At 38.8% G+C, this 23,582-nt stretch overlaps 1 protein-coding gene across 4 annotated transcripts in view; it reads right to left on the bottom strand.

The window, feature by feature from the left end:
• PARN (poly(A)-specific ribonuclease) overlaps positions 1 to 23,582 on the bottom strand; it is a 176,704-nt gene that overhangs the window by 108,137 nt on the left and 44,985 nt on the right. For all 4 annotated transcript variants that reach the window (XM_080679022.1, XM_080679023.1, XM_080679024.1 and 1 more), the window contains 3 exons: positions 6,335 to 6,390; positions 5,090 to 5,176; positions 1,402 to 1,476 (listed from right to left, as the gene is read on the bottom strand). In XM_080679022.1, coding sequence (XP_080535148.1) covers positions 1,402 to 1,476; positions 5,090 to 5,176; positions 6,335 to 6,390 — 218 coding nt within the window. The remainder of the gene's footprint in view (positions 1 to 1,401; positions 1,477 to 5,089; positions 5,177 to 6,334; positions 6,391 to 23,582) is intronic.

Raw genomic sequence — 23,582 nt, forward strand, 5'->3', positions numbered from 1 at the left:
CTTATCTTTAGTTCTCTAATAATCCAACCCCTTTGGATTCCACCTAAATTATCTGTCAAAGTATAATGAGGGAATGGATCACAAAAATAAGCAAATATTAAAACTTTTAACAAACAACATCATTCACAGCCTGCATCCGATGCTATTCCTGATGTGTCATGGGCTCCTGAAGTACAGTTCACATTGAAATCTACTATTAATAACCATAATAAAAGTCCAAAGTTATGTCAAGCTTTATGTACATGAGCTCATGTAATCCACACAATAACCCTAAGAAGTCCATGCTATCATCCTCAGTTTATGGAGAGAAGCAGCTTATCTATCAAGGTTAAATAACTTGCCCAAGGTCACACAACTATAGGTAGTACAACAAAATATGATGCAGAACCTAAGGTTTTCATCTCTATAACAGCCTATATGCCTGTGATGGCCATATAATATTAAAAAGTATCAAAATACTCTGGTCTGTATGTTTGTAGAAGTTTTCATATATAATCACTCTTATAGTTACATTATCAAAATTGTTAGTTTTAGTATGTGACACTTTTGTTAAATAAAAAGAAAAAAATTAATTAGATATATCACTTAAAAATTTCATACCTTTTACATTAAGCACCATGAAACTTGAAACCTATTTAAATAAGTAGCTAACACTACATATTTTTTTCATTATTTTAATCAATAACTTTCCATCCTAAGAAAATTAAATGTTTTGTGATGGTTAATATCAAAATTATTTAGGGTTCAACTAGAGATGTGATACTCAATCTTTTTATAACCCTGTTTTAAAAGCAAACAACATAGCCCGGCCAGTGTGGCTCAGTGGTTGAGTGTCAACCCATGTACCAGGAGGTCGCAGGTTTGAATCCCCAGTTGCTGTCTCGATCCCCAGCAGGGGGCATGCAGGAGGCAGCCAATAGATGTTTCTTTCCATCTCCCCCTCTCCCTTCTTCTCTCTCTCTCTTAAAAAAAAAAAAAAAAAGAGAGAAGTAATGGAATACAAGTAATGGAATAAATAGATCACAAAAATTTATAAATATGTGGGAAAACTAGAGGTCAAAGGGTCAATACAGGTATCATTTTTTGGTGTTTCCCATTCCTCTCAATTTGCTACTTCTAACCTACAAGTAAATCTGCAACTCATTTTAGAAAAAAAAATGCAATGGGAAAGGAACAGAATGGAGGTAAGGAAAAAAAATATATTATGTAGTATGTGTAATGAATCAAAAAATTTGTCTTACTTTCTTTTGTAAACATGACTCACTAATTATTTTCTTTATTTTATAGACAATCTCAAAACATACCAGGCTGCAATGCTTGTGAATCAGCTGACTGAACCCACTAGGGGTGTGGGGGGCAAGCTTCCACTTTAATAAACAAAACAATGTCCAAAACACTTACCAATTTGTACTTGCTCAGGCTGACTGAGAGAAACAAATGCTGACGTGTCATCAATCCATGATACCTGAATATTTCCTGTAATATTGTATTAAACATAAAGTGAACACTTGACCATTTAGACAGCTATCAGATTTCATTTATATCTCTGTTATATTTCAGTATATGTGTTAATTTAGAGAAATATGAGGTGGTTTAAAATATAATCAAAATCTCATCACTATTAAAAGGTAATCATAAATCTACCACAGCAGTTACTTCAGTTAAAACTTCCAAGAAAAAAAAAGGAGCTTTAAAATTTCGTTTTAATAAACAAAAGAAATATCCTTCTCCACCATCCAGAACTGAAATATCATCGCTGACATGTACACATAAGGAACTATTTGACATTTAAATTGGGACTCAAAAGAACTGTTGGCCCAGAAAGAAACTCACTACAGACTGATTCATTTGCCTCCCAGCATAACCATTATTGCTTGTCTCATTTTCGGTTCTTATAAGTGTATTTCTAGTATCACATGATCTCACTCATCTAGGGGAAATAATGAACAACATAAACTGATGAACAAAAACAGACCCGGAGACAGGGAAGCATCGATGAGACTGTCAAACCTCAGAGGGAAGATAGGGGAGGGCGGGGGTAAGGGGGAGAGATCAACCAAAGGACTTGTATGCATGCATATAAGCCTAACCAGTGGTCACGGACAACAGCGGGGTGGGGGCATGCATGGGGAGGGGTTTGGGATGGGAATGGGGGATGAGGACAAATATGTGATACCTTAATCAATAAAGAAATTAATTTAAAAAAAGAGAGAAATATCCTTCATAATTTGTGTCCTGCCAGAGCTGGAAACTTTGTTCCTATCAAGATCACTAACAAAATTCAGAGACCACATAAGTTAAAAAACACAACGATTTCTTTTCAGAGACATAAACTTTGAAAATTTACCAATGGGAATCAATGTAGCAAAAAATAAGAAAAAGTCAATTTGATCTCAAGCCAAGTAAAGAAAACAGGTAACAGAATGAAGGGAAAAGAAAAGAAGGTATCAGAGAGAGAAAACCAAGACAGCCTAACAGAGAAAAAAAAAAAAAACACAGAGAGGGGCAGAAAGCAGTATAGTAAAACAAAATGATTTTCACAGAGACTAACCCTCAAAAATGGCTAAGCATAAACAGAATGGAATATAGGAGAGCAATGAGGAGAGGGAAAGAGGAATGGACTAGGAACTTGCAGAAAACTGAAGAGAAAATCAGAGATCTAATTATTCTGCTACAACTCTTTTAAAAAAAAAATACAGAAAACTGAAATATTTTAAAAAGGGTAAACAGCCCTAGCCAGTTTGGCTCAGTCAGACTGAAAGTTCTTGGGCTTGATTCCAGTCAAGGGCATGATCCCTAGGCACAAACCTGGGTTGCAGGCTCAATCCTCGGGCCTGGTGGAGATGCTGCAGGAGGCAACCATTTATGTTTCTCTCTCTGTCTCTTCCCTTCCCACTCTCTCTAAAAATCAACGGAAAAATATCCTTGGGTAAGGATTAACAACAATAACAAAAAAGGGTAAACACACCGGAATTTAGCAATGAAAAACTATTTTAATTCCAACTAAATTTTCGAAGGCTAGGAAACTAGTTTATTTTACTATCATAGGATAAAACTCACACTTCCTGCTGCACAATGAGGTGCCATAATGACTTAATTAGAAAGTCACTTACTATTATTTTGTTGCCTCTCTATCCAGTATGTTGTCTTTGTCATAAATAATAATAGCTAACATTTATTAAGTAGTTACTATATACCACATACTATTGTAAATGCCTTCCATGGATTAGCTCATTTAATCTTCATGACATGTCTATGAAATGGGTGACATTATTATTATTTTATCATCACCATCATCATCAGCTCCGATGAGGAAACAAAGACACAGAGGGGTTACTTGTCCAATATCACAAAGTAATTTTCTTTAATTAAAAAATATTTTTTAATTTACTCAGAGCTTTCTACTTAATTTAGCCAATTAAAGTTTGACCATACGGGGATAAGAATGTAACAATAAAAGATGAGAAACAACATCAAAAGCTTTCAAAAGAAATGAGCTGTGAAATTCACTGCATTTCTATACCTGTGTTTAAGTTTAAAAGCAGAACTAGAATTTTAGAAGACATGTAGACCATCTGCAAAGATTAGGATAACTTTCCGAAAATATGCCTGCTTTCAATTACTTTTCTAAAATTTAAGTGTGTAAAGGTTTTACTTAAAAAGCTAATATATATTTAGAAAATACAGAAAGCATAAAGAAAAAAATCCTATCTAAAACATTCAGTGATGCTAGTATGTTTCTTTTCAATCCAGTTTCTATACGAAGTTTGTAAAAAAAATTTTAGTTACACAGGAATCCTACTTTGTATCTGCTTTTTATTCTAAATGCTAAAATATATGATTACTTTATCATCTTTTAATAAACTTCAAATATTTTTTGTTTTTTTTAATATATTTTCATTAATTTCAGACAGGAAAGGAGAGAGAGAGAGAGATAGAAACATCAACGATGAGTGAAAATCATTGATGGGCTGCCTCCTGCATGCCCCCCACTGGGAATCAAGCCCATAACCAGGGGATGTGCCCTGACCTGGAATTGAACCCTGACTTCCTAGTTCATAGGTCTATGCTCAACCATTGAGCCATGCCAGTGGGCTTTTCAAATATTTTTAAATGGCTACATACTAGTCTACTGAGATAGGTAAACATTTACTAAATGTCCTTATTATTAGACATTTAAGTTTTTGCTGCCTTCACTTTATTCAAGAATATCCAAAGAGAATAGCCTAAATACTTAATTTATTAAAAAAAAAGATGGGTGAAGGCATTGCTGAAGACTTATAATCAGAAAGGTCTTTATAAACCCTAATCAGAAGACTGTTCAATTTAACCTAATCCCCTGACTTGATAAAAAGGAAAAAGAAAAGCTGCCCTACCTGACACGTATCACATATCTTGGTCCTCTCAAATATCTGTGTTCATCTGCTTGGAATGTTCAATGTCAAACAGTGAATGATCGGCTGCCCTTAATCTTAAAAATGATTTATCATAAGCCTAGATTTATTTTCCATGGTCAGCAGGAAGGGAAGTCATAGTAATCATATCTTGCTTTTCATGAATTAATAATATATCTCTATTGTGGGGTGCTATTAAAAGTTCCTCAGATCGCCCTGGCCGGTGTGGCTCAGTTTAGTTGGAGCATCATCCCATACCATGCGAGTAAACGAGGCATGCTTGCTGTACCCCGAAAGGTCAAAGGTTCAATTACAGGTCAGGGCACATACCCAGGTTGCCAGTTCAATCCTAGTAGTGTGCCTATGGAAGGCAACCAATTGATGTTTCACCAATCTATGTTTTGCTCTCACATTGATGTTTCTCTCTTTCTCCCTCTCCTTTTCTTCTCTCTCTAAAATCAATTATACATGTCTTCAGGTGAGGATTAAAAAATAAATCTGGACTTAAAAAAAAAAATAAGTTCCTCAGATCGTATTAGCACAAAGACAGCAGTATGCCAAACTCCCAAAAATTCCTTAAGTCAGATTAAAGCCTTGCATATTAATATTCTTTTATGCCCCTGAATACCTCTGATCACCTTGACCAAAAGAAGAGCAAAGTGTTAAAAGGACATATATACTTGTGAGTTACTTACCAAAGGCACTAAAAAGCTGGTAAAGGTCACTGGTTTTCCATTCTTTGGGGAATGTCACATGGAGAACATGATCACGTTTAGGTTGTACTACAAGACAAATTTTTGATAAAAGGCTGATAGCTGGAAAGTGAACTATATTCCAAGGGTTCTCTAAGTCCACACTAACTTGGGGAATTATTATGAATGCCTCCTGATTACCGAACTCCTAAAAGCATTCTTAGGAATGGCAGTACTCTGCCATCTTAACCTAGACATCAGGCTCTGATATTTTATAGAACCCACAATAATAAAAATTCTATGCAGAAACATCTTTGCTCATGAAGTTCCTGTGAAAATTATTTAAAGAAAAAAACAAACAGCTGCTCGGTTTGAGAAGTTTCACCAAACATTTGAACTTTCTCCTTTTAATCTAGTTGTCCACATGTTTATTAGCTAAAACACACACCATACTGTTCAAATTAAATGGGCTAATTGTGTTTAAGTAAAGGCAGTCCTAAGTCAAAATTTTGTGTTCTATTACCAGACCCACCACTGAACTGTGCAACTCCAAGCAAGAGAACTAACCACTCTAACCAATCATGGTTCTAAATTGGGAATGATGATATTTACCTTGCAGAAGTTTTATGAGAATGACAGATTACAATGTAAAACTAATATGGAGTGCAACAGTATGTCCTCAAATCAATATCATTGCAATGATTATCATCAAGTATAGTTTACCCATTCCTAGATCCCTGTAGTATATATTAAGACCAACATCCAAAGGCTTGGAAAAGAGTGGGGCAATGTAGAGAAATACAGATTAATCAGAAGAAAAAGCAACCACCTCCCAAATATATTAGTTTTCCAAGGTTTTCAATAACAACAAAATCACCTACTAAACTTAAATATACTGTACTCCAATAATTAGAAAATAGAGAACTTACTGTTACTGACATAGGTAACACATCCTAAAATCTACTATGCATTTATAAGAAATTATAAATTTAGAGTTCTGAGTGAAACAAATTATGGCGATATATTTTTAATTCAACTTACACATAAACTGGAAAATGTAAGTAAAAAGATGCGTTAATCAAGGCTCAAGGGTATCATTAACTTAAGCATACTATCCATATCAACCACAAAAATCACTGCCTATTTTTAAGTGAATAAAGCTCTTTCTTCAGTCATACTTTTCCTGTTATTCCTTCCAGACCACATACTTAAATGTGCAGATGCATAAGAAAATAAAATTTCACTTACAGTCTGGCCCTTCCAAGTTTAGATAGGGAATATCCATGACTCTCATAAGAAATAACCTACAAAAAGAAAGGTAATGAACTAATTTATATTTTTTTAAAAAAACAGGCATCTATTAAATATTTTAGAAATTTCTTAATCAAATTACTCTGTTTTAAAAATCATTTTAAAAGCTCTTAGGATTCATTTCAATACGGCTAAATATCTATCATATTTTTTTTAAAAAAAAGAACCTTGGGTAACCCCAACACCTACAACAGTTCCTAGCACACAGTGGCTGTTAAATGAATGGAATTAGTAAGCAGAATCTAAAGATAATCCTCAATAAAGCTGCCTGTCAATCCAGAGAAAATGAGAGAAAACCAATATTTTAGTGCTAAACATCCTACCAACCAATAAACAATTGTTCCCTAAATTGTAGAGGTTACCCTGCTAATTGCTGTTTTGTGAATTAAGAATAACAGCAGAGATGCCTTTTTTTACAGAAAACTATCACACTGACATAAACCATAGCAGTAATTTTATGTATAACTTCCAAAATGGAAACAAAGGCACTTAAAAAAGAGTACTTGTAAATTAGAAGTCTCTGTAATGCCACTCAACTTTCTCTTATTTGCAAGACTATGGACAAAACATCAAACATTCTGTTGTATGTGAGATTATTTTAATGAGTTTTATTGAGATAACGATATATTGTGTACTTCTGGTAGAGACTGCATTATACAGCAAATTAAAAAGGCAATCCAAGTGCCTAACAAGCAATTAGTTTGGCTTCACTGACCCAAAATTAAGGCATTTTATTAGCAGACATTCAAAAGCCAAGCAAGGCATGATTCAGTTTACAAATGGAACTATCAGAGGAGAGAACCAAGATGGTGGCATAGGTAAACACCTAAACTGCTGCCTCGCACAACAATTTCAAAACTACAACTAAAAGACAAAACGTCTATCACCCAGAAGCATGGGAAAGCTGGCTGAGTGGAAGTTCTACAACTAGAAGGAAAGAGAAAAGAACATTGAGACGTGCACAAGAGCTGAAAAGCTGAGGTACAGAGGCACGCGAATCGGGCTGGCAGCGGGCGACTGGGTGTGCTGCTTTTTTCAATCCGAAGGGAGACAAGCTCCCGATTACTCTGAACTCATTTCTGGGGCGACACTAGGGACCCAAACTCCTTCGGGGAGAAGCTGGACTGTCTGCCATTGGGTCGGAAAGTGAGGGTGGCTTTCTTGCAGAGGTACGCGCAGCAATCATTGTTTACTGCACTGGGGTGCGGGGCGCAGGGACTTGGAAGGGACACGGGGACTTGGAAACGTGGCGACACAGAGACGGCTGACTGGCAGCCATCGCTGTTTGCCACGCCCTAGCCTAGTGACTCCCTGAGACCCCGCCCCGCACAATCTACAAACCCATCCAAGCTCCAAGCAGCGGCTTTTGCATAGAAATGGTCTGCCCTATCGCAGCTTAACCTAACAAACTGCAGCTCTGGTCAGACAGCTCCAAAACCTCCAAACCTCAAGCAAAGAGGAGAAAACTGTAGTTCTTGCTATAGCTCCTGCTGGGTGACCTCAGACAGTAGCTGACCTGGACCCCACTGGAGATCCAGAAGATAGTGTATCTAGTGGTCAGTGTGAGATGACACCAGATTTCAATTACTCACATCCATAAGTGACACATTCAAGAGGCAGACTCAGTGAGCACCAAAGCCCCACTGAAGCAAGTCCTGCCCTATAAGTGTGTCTCCAACATAGCAGTTCTTCCATTATAGACACAGTGGGTCCTCATAGCCAATTGGCCTGGAGGTCAATTCCTCCCAGTGTACCAACAGCAATCAAGGCTTAACTACACCAAGACTTTGCACTCAGCCCACAAAGGGGTGCACCAAGAGTGTCCACCTCAGGTGATAGGCTGAACCACTGATCACCTACCACAGAAAACCACTCCATCAACACAGGCAAGCAGCAAAATGCGGAGACAAAGAAACATGTCACAAATGAAAGAAATGGAGGAAAGCAAACTATTGGACATAGAATTCAAAACCACATTTATAAGGTTACTCAAGAATCTTCTAAAAACCGCCGAGAAACTTAATGAGACCTCCGAGGAGCTTAGTGAGACCTTCAAGGACCTTAATGAGAATGCCAAAAAAATGGAAAAGGACCAGTCAGAAATTAGCATACACTGTCTGAAATAAAGAATATACAGAAATTCAACTGTAGATCAAAGGACCCCAAGAATCAAACCAAAGATCTGAAATATGAGGAAACAAAAAACACCCAACCAGAAAAACAAAAAAGAAAAAGAATCCAAAAATATGAAGATAGTGTAAGGAGCCTCTGGGTCAACTTCAAGCGTACCAACATCCGAATTATTGGGGTGCCAGAAGAAGAGAGAGAGCAAAATATTGAAAACCTATTAGAAGAAATAATGACAGAAAACTTTCCCTACCTGGTTAAAGAAATAGACATACAAGTTCAGGAAGCGCACAGAACCCCAAACAAGAGGAATCCAAAGAGGACCACACCAAGACACATCATAATTAAAATGCCAAGGGCAAGACAAAGAGAGAATCTTGAAAGCAGCAAGAGAAAAACAGTTAGTTACCTACAAGGGAGTACCCATACGAATGTCAGCTGATTTCTCAACAGAAACTATGCAGGCCAGAAGGGAGTGGCAAGAAATATTCAAAGTGATGAATAGCAAGAACCTACAACCAAGATTACGCTACCCAGCAAAGCTATCATTCAGAATTGAAGGGCAGATAAAGAGCTTCACAGACAAGAAAAAGCTAAAGGAGTTCATCACCACCAAACCAAGATTATATGAAATCTGAAGGGTATTCTTTAAGAAGAGGAAGAAGAAGAAAAAGATAAAGATAAAAATTATGAACAACAAAATGACAACAAATACATACCTACCGACAAGTGAATCTAAAAATCAAGTGGAATAAAAAATCTGATGAACAGAATGGACTGATGAATATAATAGAACCAGGGACATAGAAAGCGAGTGGACCGACAATTCTCATGGGGAAGGGGGTGTGAGGGGTGTGGGAAGAGACTGGACAAAAATCTTACACCTATGGATGAAGACAGTGGTGGGGGGTAAGGGCATGGGGTGGGGAGGGGAGCTATGGGGGTGGGGGAGAGGAACACCTGTAATAATCTGAACAATAAAGATTTATTTAAAAATAAAAAAGACTGGCAAATAGAATGAATGTGAACCTTCAGTTCAATTGTAAACTGTAATGCTGGTTTAAGGCTTAAAAAGAAATTAAAAAGTATTCAGTGTTCAAAAAAAAAAAAATGGAACCATCAGTCTGAATAACACTGTTCCATTAACACTAGGAAAAAAAAGAAGTTATGGTACTCTGTGGTTTGAAAACTTGTTGCCTAGCCTACAATTTAATAAACCAAATCCTATGGCTAAGAAACCAAATTTATTTTTAGTGCACTAATTTAGGCTCAAGTATACTATTCTGGTTCTGATAGCTATTTTATCCAATTTAATTAATACTGAAATGCCAATAGACAATAAAGCATATAAAGCACCTAACACATAGGAGGTTTGCTCGCAAGTAGCTTTTCTTACCACTGCCAACCAGAACCTGGAAAGATATTCCTCAGTTAGAAGTATTTTTATGCTTTGTACTAGAGGCCCGATACACAAAAAATGCAAGAGTAGGCCTTCCCCCTGGCTGCTGGCACCGGCTTCCCTCCGGCACCCAGGACCCAGGTTTCCCTCCTCCGGCTGCCGGCAGGCACCCGGAACCCGGGCTGGCTTCCCCCGGGCCGCCCGCAGGAACCGGGGATCCCGGATGGCTTCCCCCCTGGCCCCGGCTTCAGTCAGGAAGGATGTCTGGAAGACATCCGGTCTAGTTAGCATGTTATCCTTTTATTATTATAGATAACTTTAAATTCTCCATTTAGTAACTTTAGCAATGGTCCCCAAACTCTAAAAGCCAAATCAAAAATACTTTAAAAGTTAACAAGACATATCAAGTACTGTAAAAATAATTTAATTTTTTTTACCCTAATTTCAACAGAAGAATAAAGTTGAACCAACAAGATGTTCCTGGCTATACTGCCAGATACACCAATAATCAAAATCAACCTCAAGATTTAATAATATGTGGGGCTGATAAATTATAGTTCATCATTTCAACAGAACATTAAACTATCAAAATAAACTCAAAATAACTTCTGAAAACTTCACAACATAAAAAATTGTGATACAATTTCAAGTTTTAAATAAGCACAAAAGTTTATACTGCAATTACAGCTTTGTAAAATATTTATGTCATTAAAGCAAGAATGAAAAATACCTCCACCCCAATGGTTTTGTGAAACTGAACTTTGTTTTTCAAAATTCTTTTACTATTATTTTTAAACTTAAAAAAAATAATAATAAAGGCTACCAGAAGTGAGAGGCCCAGAGTAAATAACTAGCGACTTTTTTAGAGAAAGCCCAGCTGGAAGTGCCAAATGAGTCAATCTTATGCATCCTGTGTACCATCTCACCTGTTGTGAAGGAGGGGAATATAAAGCAAAATCATAAGTTCTTAGTCAGCAATTACTTTATTACTTATTAAAATATTGTTTTCTTTCTAAAATCATGAGACCTCAATAATGAGTTTAGGAGACCTAGTGTCCTTATATACAAGTAAAGCACTGAAAAAGAATACTTCCCCAGTTTTTCTCACCATATAAATGTTGAAAATTTTTTGAAAAGTATCTTTTATGAGACAAAGTAAACAAATGGTACTACATTGAACTTTTTTTTATTATTTTTTATTATTTTTTTATTTTATTTATTTTTTTTTAAATATATTTTATTGATTTTTTACAGAGAGGAAGGGAGAGGGATAGAGAGTTAGAAACATCGATGAGAGAGAGACATCGATCAGCTGCCTCCTGCACACCTCCTACTGGGGATGTGCCCGCAACCAAGGTACATGCCCTTGACCGGAATCGAACCTGGGACCCTTCAGTCCGCAGGCTGATGCTCTATCCACTGAGCCAAACCGGTTTTGGCTTTTATTGATTTCAGAGAGGAAGGGAGAGGGAGAGAGAGCCAGAAACATCAGTGATGAGAGAGAATCATTGATTAGCTGCCTCCTGCATGCCCCACACTGGGGACCAAGCCCACAACCCGGGCATGTGCCCTAACCAGGATATCGAACTGTGACCTCCTGGTTCGGAGGTCAATGCTCAACCACTGAGCCACACCGGGCTGGCTACATTGAACTTTTTGCACAGCAAAGGAAACCATCAACAAAACAAAATGACAACTCACTGAATAGAAGAATATACTCACCAATGATACATCTGATAAGAGGTTAATATCAAAAAAATTTTTAATTTATTTTTATTGATTTCAGAGAGGAAGGGAGAAGAAGAGATAGAAACATCAACGGTGAGACAATCATTGATTGGTAGCCTCCTGCACGCCCCTTATTGGGGATCGAGCCCATAACCCAAGCATATACCCTGACCAGATATTGAACCTGGTTCATAGGTCAACGATCAACCACTGAGCCATGCTGACCAGGCTCCAAAATTTATAAAGAACTCATACAATTCAATACCAAAACAAAAATCCAATTTAAAAATGGGCAGAGAACCTGAATAGACACTTCTCCAAAGATGAAATACAGATGGCCGATAGACATATGAAAAGATGATCAAGGTCACTAGTCTACAGAGAAATAAAAATTAAAACCACAATGAGATATCACCTCACACCTGCCAGAGTGGCTATCATCAAAAATTCAACACATAACAACTGTTGGTAAGAATGTGGCGAAAAGGGAATCCTCATGCACTGTTGGTGGGATTGCAGATAAGTGCAGCCACCATGGAAAACAGTATGGAGGTTCCTCAAAAAAATTAAAAATAAAATTAGGTTATCACCCATCAGTTTCACTTCTGGGTACACAGGGTGGGACAAAAATAGATTCACAACTTTATGTGAAAGAGTTTGTCCTCATATTATTATTTGTTAATTATTGTATTATTTCCCATACAAACAACTATAAAACTACTTTTGCCCCACCCTGTACACACAAAGAAATCCAAAACACTAATTTAAAAAGATATAAGCACCCCTATGTTCACTGCATCATTATTTACAATAGCCAAAATATGGAAGCAACCCAAGTGTCCATAAATAGACAAGTGCATAAAGATGTGGTATACATATACAATAGAATATTACTCTGCCATAAAAAAGAATGAAATCTTACCACTTGGGACAATATGAATGGATCTAGAGCAGAGGTGGGCAAACTTTTTGACTCGAGGGCCACAATGGGTTCTTAAACTGGACCGGAGGGCCGGAACAAAAGCATGGATGGAGTGTTTGTGTGAACTAATATAAATTCAAAGTAAACATCATTACATAAAAGGGTACGGTCTTTTTTTTGTTTATTTCAATAGTTTTATTCATTTCAAACATTTTAACAAGAAGAATGTAAACACTAATTATTATAATTTGAAACTTCAAAAAATGGAGGAATCATAGCACAATAACATACCTTATATTGAAGATGGCAAAGGCAAAATAAAATTGCCTAACAAAGGAAAGGTACAAAAGCCTTTCAAATTAAACTTAAATATAATAAAATAATTTAAAACTAAAACAAAGAGAAAAGAACAAAATGTGTAAACAGTAAATTAAACATTTTCTTTAGTGCAACTTCCAAATTTGCCCGGGACGTAGATGTAGATGGCAATGTAGACTGGGTTGAAAGGTTTTTGGTCTTTAAAACATCAACTTCAGTGGGAACAGTGTTGTTGGTCTCCTTTTTTAGCTAATGCATCAAAGTCTGGAGTTAGTTTTGTTGTGGCTATTCTCAGGATAGATCTGAGGTGTTCGTCAGTTAAGCTGGATCTGTGAGGGGCTTTGTTGATGTTCATGACGCTAAATGTCTGCTCACAAACATAGGTTGACCCAAACAGCACCAGTATCTTCTGTGCCATCCTTCGGATGTTTGGAGAAGTGGCTTCGTTAAGTGAAGCATAAAAGTCTCTTAGTTCAAGAGAGCTGAATTTCTCCTTTAGGACAAAGTCAGACTGAAGATCGATGAGTTCCAGCTGCACCTCTTCTGGTGCTGTTTCAGGGTTTTGTGACAAAGGACAGGCCACCAGTTGAAGTGACTAAAAGCTGAAAGTCTTTGTTGTTTTATTAACAAGTCATTGTGATGTACAGAATGTGGGAACAGGAAAAAACTGTGTTTGAGTAGAGCTCTTAATCTTACCTCAGAAAGGCTCTGATACTGTGCTCTCCAGGGGCGTGTCTCCCTACATCACCACGATAACGTGTCTACGCATTCCCAGGGTGATGTCGGGAGACGCGTCCACGGGCATAACAAGGAGCCTCTGGAAGATTGAGAGGTTGTTCCTTCTACTGAATGGGCGGATATAAATCCACCCACTCAGAAGAAGGAGCTGCAGCCGTGTTTCCCAATGTTGCGATGTTAACACTGCTGCTGGTGAAGGAGCGGAGGGGAGAGCAAGAGAACCCTCCGCTCTTTCGGCTCCGCGGGCCGGATAGAACAGCCAAACGGGCCAAATCGGGCCCGCAGGCCGTAGTTTGCCCACGTCTGATCTAGAGGGTATTATGCTAAGTGAAATAAGTCAAACAGAGAAAGACAAATACCATATGATTTCACTTATATGTGAAATCTAAAGAACAAAATAAACAAAACATAAATAAACCCACAGATACAGAGAACAAACAAAGTTTGGAGATGGGAGGCAGGATAGGTGGCTGGGTGAAAAAGTACAAATTGGTAGTTACAAAATAGTCATAGGGATATAAAGTACAACATACATATATATAAAAGGCTAATATGCAAAGTGCCCCCTTGGGAGTTCGACTGGGAGACCAGGAGTTCTATCGCTCACTATGACATGCACTGACCAACAGGGGGCGGTGTAGAATGAAGGGAGGCCCCGGCCAGCAGCCAGAAGGCCCCGATCAGCCCTGATCGCCAGCCAGACCTAGGGACCCTACCCATGCATGAATTTTGTGCACCGGGCCTCTAGTAGCTATATATAATGCCAGGTGAATATTAGAACTATCAGGGGATCATTTTGTAAATTATATAACTGTCCAATCACTATTCCATGTACCTGAAACTAATCTATATATATAAAGAGGTAATATGCACATTAGGCCGGGACTCCCTAACGGGTCACGACCAGACAGGAGGAGGTTGCGCACGCAGGTGAGGCCCGGAGCAGAGACGGAGACACAGGCAGGGGGACCATGGGACGCTGCGAGTCAGGCGCGGGTCCTGGCCCCCCGTAGGGTGCCTCCTCACACGGCGGGAGGCAGGGCACCTCCTCGCACCTCTAGTATAAAATAATGTTGAATGTCAACTGTAATTGAAAAATTTATAAAGATATTTCTTGTCAAGCAATATACAGACTATTTGTTCTCTAAAATTTCATCTAACTTTGAAGTATCATCTCTCATTAAAAGAAATAAAACTAATTCTCTGCTAAAATACTCAAAAGATTTTTTTACAGTTAGTTAATCCTATGCTATCTTGGTTGCTTACTTGATACTTTAACTAAATAGAAACCCTTTTCAAATGAATTATTAATAGCACTTCTCACTCTTCCCGTAGGCCTCCACCTTCATGTCTGGGCTTTAGAGAGAAATGAATAGCTCCAAACCCTGGAAGAACACGAAAACCAACTGTGTGTGTGACTTGGCAGACTGTGCCGCTGGAGAGCCATGCAATTGGAAAACCGACTCTAAAACTGTAGCTGAGCATCTGTGGAACTGAACCAAAGTAAACTCTCCAATGGCCTCCCATCCCTTTACTCAGGGCTACTTGCAAGCCACTGCTCTGGTAACATCCATGCCCTTTTAAAGTGAAATTAAAACATCTGATTGTATGAATGCCTCATACAAACTGGCTGTCAAAAGGCCTACACTGACTCCCTAGCATGATTTGATAAAATACTTCACATATGGATTGCTGGACTAGACAGTTTTCATTTTAACATGTGAGAAAATGCCCTGGAAAAGCAGAAATGCTAATAAATATTTGAAAGGCTATCTCTTCACTGTGAATTGCATTGAAGAGCAATTTCTCCCAGAAGGCCTTTCTTTGGGAAATTTCAAAAAGATACTTGGCCCAACACTTTCATGAAACGTTTTCTCTATTTTAGTGAAGATTCAAGATGGTTATAATTGGGTAAAGACATTGAAGACCGTGTGGGAGTCCCGCCACATTCCTGCAAACTTTCTGATGAACCGTATTTTAGCACTTCTTCTCTAAAGGACTGACACCGATTCAGTCAAAATTAAAATTCCCATTTGATACAACAGCCAAATTTATACCAGGATTTTATCCTAATAAACTGTATAACTCAAGTTGACATTCCAGATGCCATAAAACAAATTTTAGCCCTTTTGGCATTTGTCAGTTTTTTTAAACATTCTATGATTATACGTCTGGTGATGCTGTTTATCTCGGCTTTCAAACATGTCTGGAAAGATCCAAGGATAAAGCAGACAGGGTAACTTGAGCTCAGCCTCTTAATAGGCTACACAGTGTAGGCTATGTTCAACACCTTTATCTCCAGAGTCACCTTTGTTGCTCATAAGCTGAATGGCACTCACAGAAAGCCATCTGCTAACATTCTTTTCCAACCAAGGAGGTATGATACTATGAACTGACTGCATAAGAAAGCTCACTACTCACAAAAGAATTTCATTTCAGATATAAAACTTCTTAGGGGCCTTGAGCCCTTGGAACCTTGAGCCCTTATCCAAATGTGGTTCCCCAGAAAAGCAACAGCAACATCACCTGGCAACTTGATAGAAATGCAAATTCCTGGGCCACACCTAATCCTATTGCCTCAGAAACTCTGAGGATTGAGAATCACTAGTTAATAAAAAAAGAGTATGTTTAAGGTTGTGTGGTTAATTGCCATTAATGATGATTAACTAATCAGCTGGATAATAATGATTTGAGCCAACTTCTCCAAAAAAAGTATTAGTGTTAATGATTTTTTTATATTAAGTGATTTTGGCTTAGAAAAACACAAAACTATTAAAACATATACCAAGGACTACCTCAAAGTCCAGGAAGCAATAATATTAACACTTCTACTACTTCCTGAAACCAGGTCAACTATAGCAAGAAACTAGGTTCTATGCAAGAAGTAAATTGGGGGAAGTTACTGTTCTGGCAGCTATTTTTCTCATTTTTAAGAAGAAAGAATAAAAGACTACTTATACTACTCTCTTGGCAACTCATTGGCAAAAGTCCAACCTGTTTCTGTAAATTGGCCAAAAATGAACACTTCCAGCATCACAAATTAAACTTGAGCCAATAATGCAGCACTGAAGACTGACAAAGAATCAGACACCTCTAAAATTTATCAAAATTCTCCAACCTTACCAACAAGTTTCAGACACAGATTCTGGCAACCACAAAACACATTAGGCTGCTTTAAGAAGTACACAAGATCAAAGGTTATCCTTTGATGACACCAGCTTATCTGAACCACTCCCTGGATGTCCATAAATAAAATCAGATTGCAAAACAATGCCAGTATTAACCCATTTTATTCAGCTGATCTCTAGAAAACAAAAACAACAAAAGTGATATTCAAAAATGCATGCAAAAATTTCTGATGGTGATTTAGGAATACTAAGTCCAAGAGGCTCAGATCTCAGGGAACTGAAAAGATCATTAAAGTTCTTTAAAATTCTACATTACCAAATCTATGGGGAAAAAATCAATGATTCTATTCAGAAATAAAAGAAAATATTTAATTTTGCTCCTGCAGCAGCATGCTTTCCAATGCTATATGTGAAAGGTACCCCACTAACATTTGGCTTTTAACCTGAACAATGTCTAAAGCCTCCATGTGCAGGAGCATCTAGAGACAAGTCAGGTTTTAGTCCTGAATTACTACCCAAACCCAATCCACTAGTATATAAAAGTGAAGCATGAGCTCGAGATATAAGTAAAGATCTCAGAAACATTTTTCTGTAATGCTTTGGGGCTGATTAAATTATGGCTTCATGTGATGAGCAGAGCCTAGATACAAGAGAAGGAGCTTTAGGTAGACTGAATTTTCAAGGCAATGAGAACAGGCACTGAAGAGAGCTATGTTGCCACAGACCAAAAGGACAAACTTCCCATATTTGTAGCATAGGAAAAGCTGCTATCTGGGCTACCTGGGCATCAGGCTTTCCAGCCACATATGCCCACACACACCATGATCACCATCAGGAAAACTAGCAAATAGGTTTGCCCCAGGGTTGAGCGAGACATTGAGGTATCTGAATATAGGGACTTATTTTATGTAATGTCAGATTTGTACACATACATAGGCCTGAATGATCTAGAAGGACTTCTAATGTTACAACATGTCATAATTAAGAAAAACAGTGTTTATTCTGGTCTCTTTCCTTAGCAAAAAAGGAGAAACCGCAAACTCCTAAACTCTTCCTTCTTCCTCCTAAAAACTTAGTATTTTATTCAATGAGTAACAATTTGCATTTGTTCATCTGCTTTCTTTTTTTTTTTTTCTTAATATATTTTATTGATATTTTACAGAGAGGAAGTGAGAGAGATAGAGAGTTAGAAACATCGATTAGCTGCCTCCTGCACACCTCCTACTGGGGATGTGCCCGCAACCCAGGTACGTGCCCTTGACCGGAATCGAACCTGGGACCTTTCAGTCCGCAGGCTGATGCTCTATCCACTGAGCCAAACCGGTTCCAGCTGTTCATCTGCTGTCTTAAAGACACTTTTCTTACTAAAAACTTTTACCTAAAAAAAAAAAAAAGATTTCCAGGGAAAACTGCACTCCTCTCATAACACTAAACTGGGATACAGAAATGTTGTATAAAATCTAATCTCAACACAATTGAAGCAGTGAATTAATTTGTAGTTCACCCTAAGTCTGAAGCCTTCCAAAAGAAAATTGAAACCTTTAATGACTGTCAGCTCTACTGTACTTGCAAATGGTCTTGGTATTTCCTTCAGGGCACAGCAGTAAAAGCACTTCATAAGAACCTTGTATGCAAGGGTTCATCAATATACATATTTATGTGCTATAAAAAACTAATTTCATCATCTAGGGTAGGAAGCATTCAGACATCTCTCACAAAATAAGCTAATTTATTTTGCTTACTAAAGCTCTTATGTAAAATCAAAGGGCAACCACTGGCTAGCAGGGAGTTACTGTGCCATCAGTTATTTTAAATTCACTCAGGGGGGGAGTATACAATTTTCAATCCAGTCAACTTGATGTTTTGACAAATAGAGTGTTACCCGACATTTGTCCTGAAGCCAACTCTTGTCCTTTCTAAACAGAGATACACCACCAGAAACAAGGGGGAGAGGGAAGAAAGGAGAAACAAAAGAGAAAACCAGCAGCTGATTTGAAGTCTCCATCAAATGAACCATATCAAATTACATCAAATAAAAATGTTAAATTAAGTGTTATACAGAGATAACTTCTGCAGGACCTCAAAACAAGATTGTAAAATGTCAGAGGAAATCAGCCTAACACAATCTAGTGGTCAAAGTCACATCCTATCAGGTTAAAAGCCAAATGTGAGTGGGGTACCTTTCCCACATAAAGAGGGAATATGCTAATTGACCATCACGCCCTCACAAAGATGGTGGCACCCACAGCCAATAAGAAGGGAATATGCTAATTAACTGCCATGCCCTCAAAGATGGTGGCACCCAGTCCCCTGAGCCCCCCAGTCTCCCAGGCCTGGCCCAAGGTGCAGGCAAGCCTCGGATGGTGGCTGCCCAGCCGCCCAGGGCCAGCCCAAGGCGCAGGTAAGCCTCGGATGGCGGCTGACCAGCCGCCCAGGGCTGACCCAGGCTCAGGTAATCATGGCCGGCCGAGGCTTGTGCTGCCAGCAGTGGCAGCAGCAGAGGTGTGATGGGGGCATCGCCTTCCCCTGATCACTGGATCGCCTCCTGCCCCTGAGGGCTCTCAGACTGTCAGAGGGGGCAGGCTGGGCTGAGGGACGCCCCCTCCAGTGCATAAATTTTCATGCACCGGGCCCCTAGTCTATTATAATTACTGCTCAGGCTGAGAGAAGAAGAAATCTTTCAAAGATTCCAGCATTACTAGTATCTCTTAAGAAAATGTGCAAACTGTGCTATAGCTCTTGCTTACATTTGGAGTTGGAAGTCCCATGTGTGTGCTGGGCATGGGGGGAGGGTTATTGTAACACTTAAAACTATGGACCTAACTGTTCAGATACCTGACTGGAATAATATATCAGTAAAGACACATTTAGTCCATCACCCAGGATGCTAAAAAACAACAGAAACACTGGGAATCAGAACAGTTTACCGTAGCCTTGTCCTCTTGTTCCTCTGAGGAGGGGCAGGCAGGACAAGAGAAGATTCAGTGAGAGCCACCTTGCAGGTGATCAGGCACCACCCTCCTGAGAAACAAGCAGTCTGCTCTTCTAGACACGTGGCCTACTGACAGCCTGCTACCGACTGGCATGTGACCTGGCATACCATACGGTGAAGCATGAATGGCAAGTTGCTAGTAAATGAGGCAAGTAAGAGTTGTTCAGTCCACTATCAGTGAAAGGGCTGGGAAGAAAGGAGGTGCAGTTGGCCCTCTGCAGATTCAACCAATCACAAATAGAAAAAAATTTTTCTTAACATTATGTTGTTGCTGACATGTATTATGTGGTCAGGCCTACTGTACAGATTTTTTTTTTGTCATTATTCCCTAAATAATACAATATAACAACTATTTAAATAGCATTTACATTGTATTAGATATCATAAGTAATCTAGAGATGACAAAGTATATGGAAGAATATGCATAGATTATACTTAAATACTACACCATCTGTAATAATAAAATTAGACTGGACATCCTTCTGGACGACCTTCCGGAAGAAGCCGGGCTATGAGGGAAGCCCGGGTCTCGGGTGCCAGAGGGAAGCTAGTGCCAGCAGCCAGGGGAAGGCCTACTCTTGCACAAATTTCGTGCATCAGGCCTCTAGTCCTATGTAATAAAAAGGTAATATGCAAATTGACTTAATGGCGGAATGCCAGTCGCTATGACGTGCACCGTGGCAGCACTAAGCCATTAGTCAGACATCCCCTGAGGACTCCCAGGCTGCCAGAGGGATGTCTTACTGCCAGCTTAAGCCATCAGTCGGACATCCCCCGAGGGGTCCCAGACTGCAAGAGGGCGCAGGCTGGGCTGAAGGACCCCCAGAGTGTACTAATTTTCATGCACAAGGCCTCTAGTTTTTATATGGAAGACTTGAGCGTTTGTGGATTTTGGTAATGGCAGGAGGACCTAGAACCAATCCCCTTCAGATATTCAGAAATGACTGTACAGCCCTGATCTTCAGTTTTTTATTTTCCTATAATCCTTCAGTTTAAAATCTCTCTGATGTTAAATATGAAGCACATGCATATATCAAAAACAACTTACTGCCAACGTGATTGCTTTCCATGGAGAAAACAGGGCGAAACATTGGTGTGCTTTATCTTAGGCACCATAATGGTTCCTCCTTTTTATATACTTAGAGCAGTTATTTATACCTATACTGCCCTCGATAAATTGTTGTATTCATTTTAATAGCAAAACTTTGAAATGCTTCAAATCAAAGCAACCTTGCTTTCACTATATACCAATCTGATTCACTTCATCATATGATTTTTTTCATAAGCAAACACTAAAAGGTAGGTACAAGCAAAAGTGAACACCACATCTGCTGCCACTGTATTCCCATTTTATATCCACATGATAACATATTTTCTTCTGTATCACTGAACAAAAAAACAAAACACATCCCACTACTACACCTACTTTTTTAAATTTCCTAGTATGTTAAATTCTCTTATATGTCAATAAAGGAAAACAATATATAGGAAAACAGTAAGAACTATCAAAGTTCTTTTGCATCTCATCCAATCTTTATACTCTCTGTGGGAGGTTAACAGTGTTATCCCCATTTTACAAAGGAGGAAACAATTTGTCCAAGAGCACAGCATCCTTTCTAATGGTTTCTCTCCTCATCTGCAGCTTAGAAAGAACATATATGGTAGGGTCATCCCAGGAAGACCTTGGTTTCTAGAGGTATCCTATTCAGATTCAGAACACTGGTATCAGGAACAAGATGGCCATCCTATATGTATAGTAAAGTGCACGTAATTCTTTCTTTTTAATTCAATTAGTTATAGAGAATAGCCAAAATTAGGAACTTAGTCATTTCCCTTCTCTTTCTAAGAACTGAGGTATATGGAAAATAACCTTCCCAAAAAACCTTTGAAAAGGTTATCCATAAGAGAGTTCAAGGGGTCTTTCAGACACAGATGACTGTTAAAAAAACATAAGGCAGAAGTCTGATTTTGTGCTTTCTGTGGTGCAATAAAAGTAAAAGCAAAGAGTATTTTTAGCTCTTCCAAGCTTAAAAGGATTTAACCAAAGGATCTTCTCTAAGTCTGGTTTTTCATTCATTGATTAAAACTGACCAAAATTATAAAAGAACGAAAATCATTTCCTGACCAGAGAGCCTACAACTTAAATGAAGAGCACATTCCACACAACCTGTCATTAGCAGTGGTCTGATCATGATTTCCATCGCTCAGCTCTCTTGACTTTCATTCTGAGTCCAACAAACTAAGCAGAAATATGGGAGCTACCTAGACCATGAAAGAGACAAAATGGTACCATACAAAACTCTCATGGAACATTCTGTAGACAAATATGGCACAGAACATATCTTATATTACATTCAGTGTCTGCGTACTGCTCAACCACCAGGTATCTTGAGATCTTCTCAAGAGTTGACTCAATGAAGCTCCCAAAGAGATGCCTAATGCAGTCAATGCCAATTTAGGATAATGTGGAAATAGGTAGAGTTACTTCCCCTTTGGGTTTACTTTTTAAATGTAAATCTGGTAACAGAGGAATAAATTATTTGCATACAGGAGCAGTTTAATGTCCTTCCAAATTTATGTTAGGACTATGCATATTTGGATGAGGTACACTGAGAAAAGCCTGATGCCAAAATATATAAACCCTCAGAAAAGTAACTAATTTTTATAAAATCAACCACTTAATATAATGTTTATGACAATTGTTGGATATTTTTAAGGGCAATGTTGAAAAAATGTCATAAATCAAACCTGCATGTAAGTAATAATGAGGTCAATATTAACAGAGAATGATGTCAAAAGAAGCAACTACTTTTCCTACTTTCTAAATGAGTTAAGAATGTTTGACTGTACTTGACCAGGCTATTCCAATACAGAATAATAAAAACAGTTCTGTCTGGTGCATGGCTCAGTGGTTGAGCATTGACCTGTGAACCAAGAGGTCACGGTTCAATTCCCAGTCAGAGCACATGCCCTGGTATGGGCTGGATTCCCAGTGTGGGTGTGCAGGAGGCAGCCAATCAATGATACTCTCTCATCATTGATGTTTCTATCTCTCTCTCCTTCTCCCTTCCTCTGTGATAACAATAAAAATATTTTTTTTAAAAAAAGTTCTTATTTTTCATTTCAAAAACCTCTGGAATTTTATTTACCTTCCAAGATGAAGAAAGATTCTTCCTTTATTGATGGGGAAAATAAAGCAAAAAAATTCAAATTAGGCAAGAATTTTCAGATACTTTGTATCTAGGTTTTAGAAAAAAAATCTGAATGGAAACATGTCCTAATTTAAAGTGAAGCTATGTGTTTACCATCCAGTTCTTTTGAGCAATGGTCTTGCAGATTATTAGCAACTAGACGCCTGGTGCACGAAATTCATGCACTGGGGGCGGGGGGTGGTGGTGTCCCTCAACCCGGCCTGTGCCCTCTCGGAGTCCGGGACCCCTCAGGGGATGTATACCTGCCGGAGGGATTGGGCCTAAGCTGGCAGTCAGACATTCCTCTAGAAGTCTGGAGCTCTCTCAGTCCCAGACCCCTTGTTCCTTACTCCCCACCTGTGGGAACACCGCTCAGCCAGAAGCCAGGCTCGCTGCTCCTTAGCGCTGCCATGGAGGAAGGAGAGAGGCTCCCACCACTGCCACTGCGCTCGCCAGCTGTGAGCCCGGCTTCTGGCTGAGCAGCACTCCCCCTGTGGGAGTGCACTGACCTACAGGGGGCAGCTCCTGCATTAAGCGTCTGCCCCCTGGTGGTCAGTGCGCGTCATAGTGACCGGTCATTCCTCCAGTCATTCCACCATTTGCTCGATGTGCATATTAGGGTTTTATTATATAGGACATTAA

Source organism: Plecotus auritus, assembly GCF_963455305.1.
Source record: "Plecotus auritus genome assembly, chromosome: 7".
In the NCBI taxonomy this organism is placed as follows: domain Eukaryota; kingdom Metazoa; phylum Chordata; class Mammalia; order Chiroptera; family Vespertilionidae; genus Plecotus; species Plecotus auritus.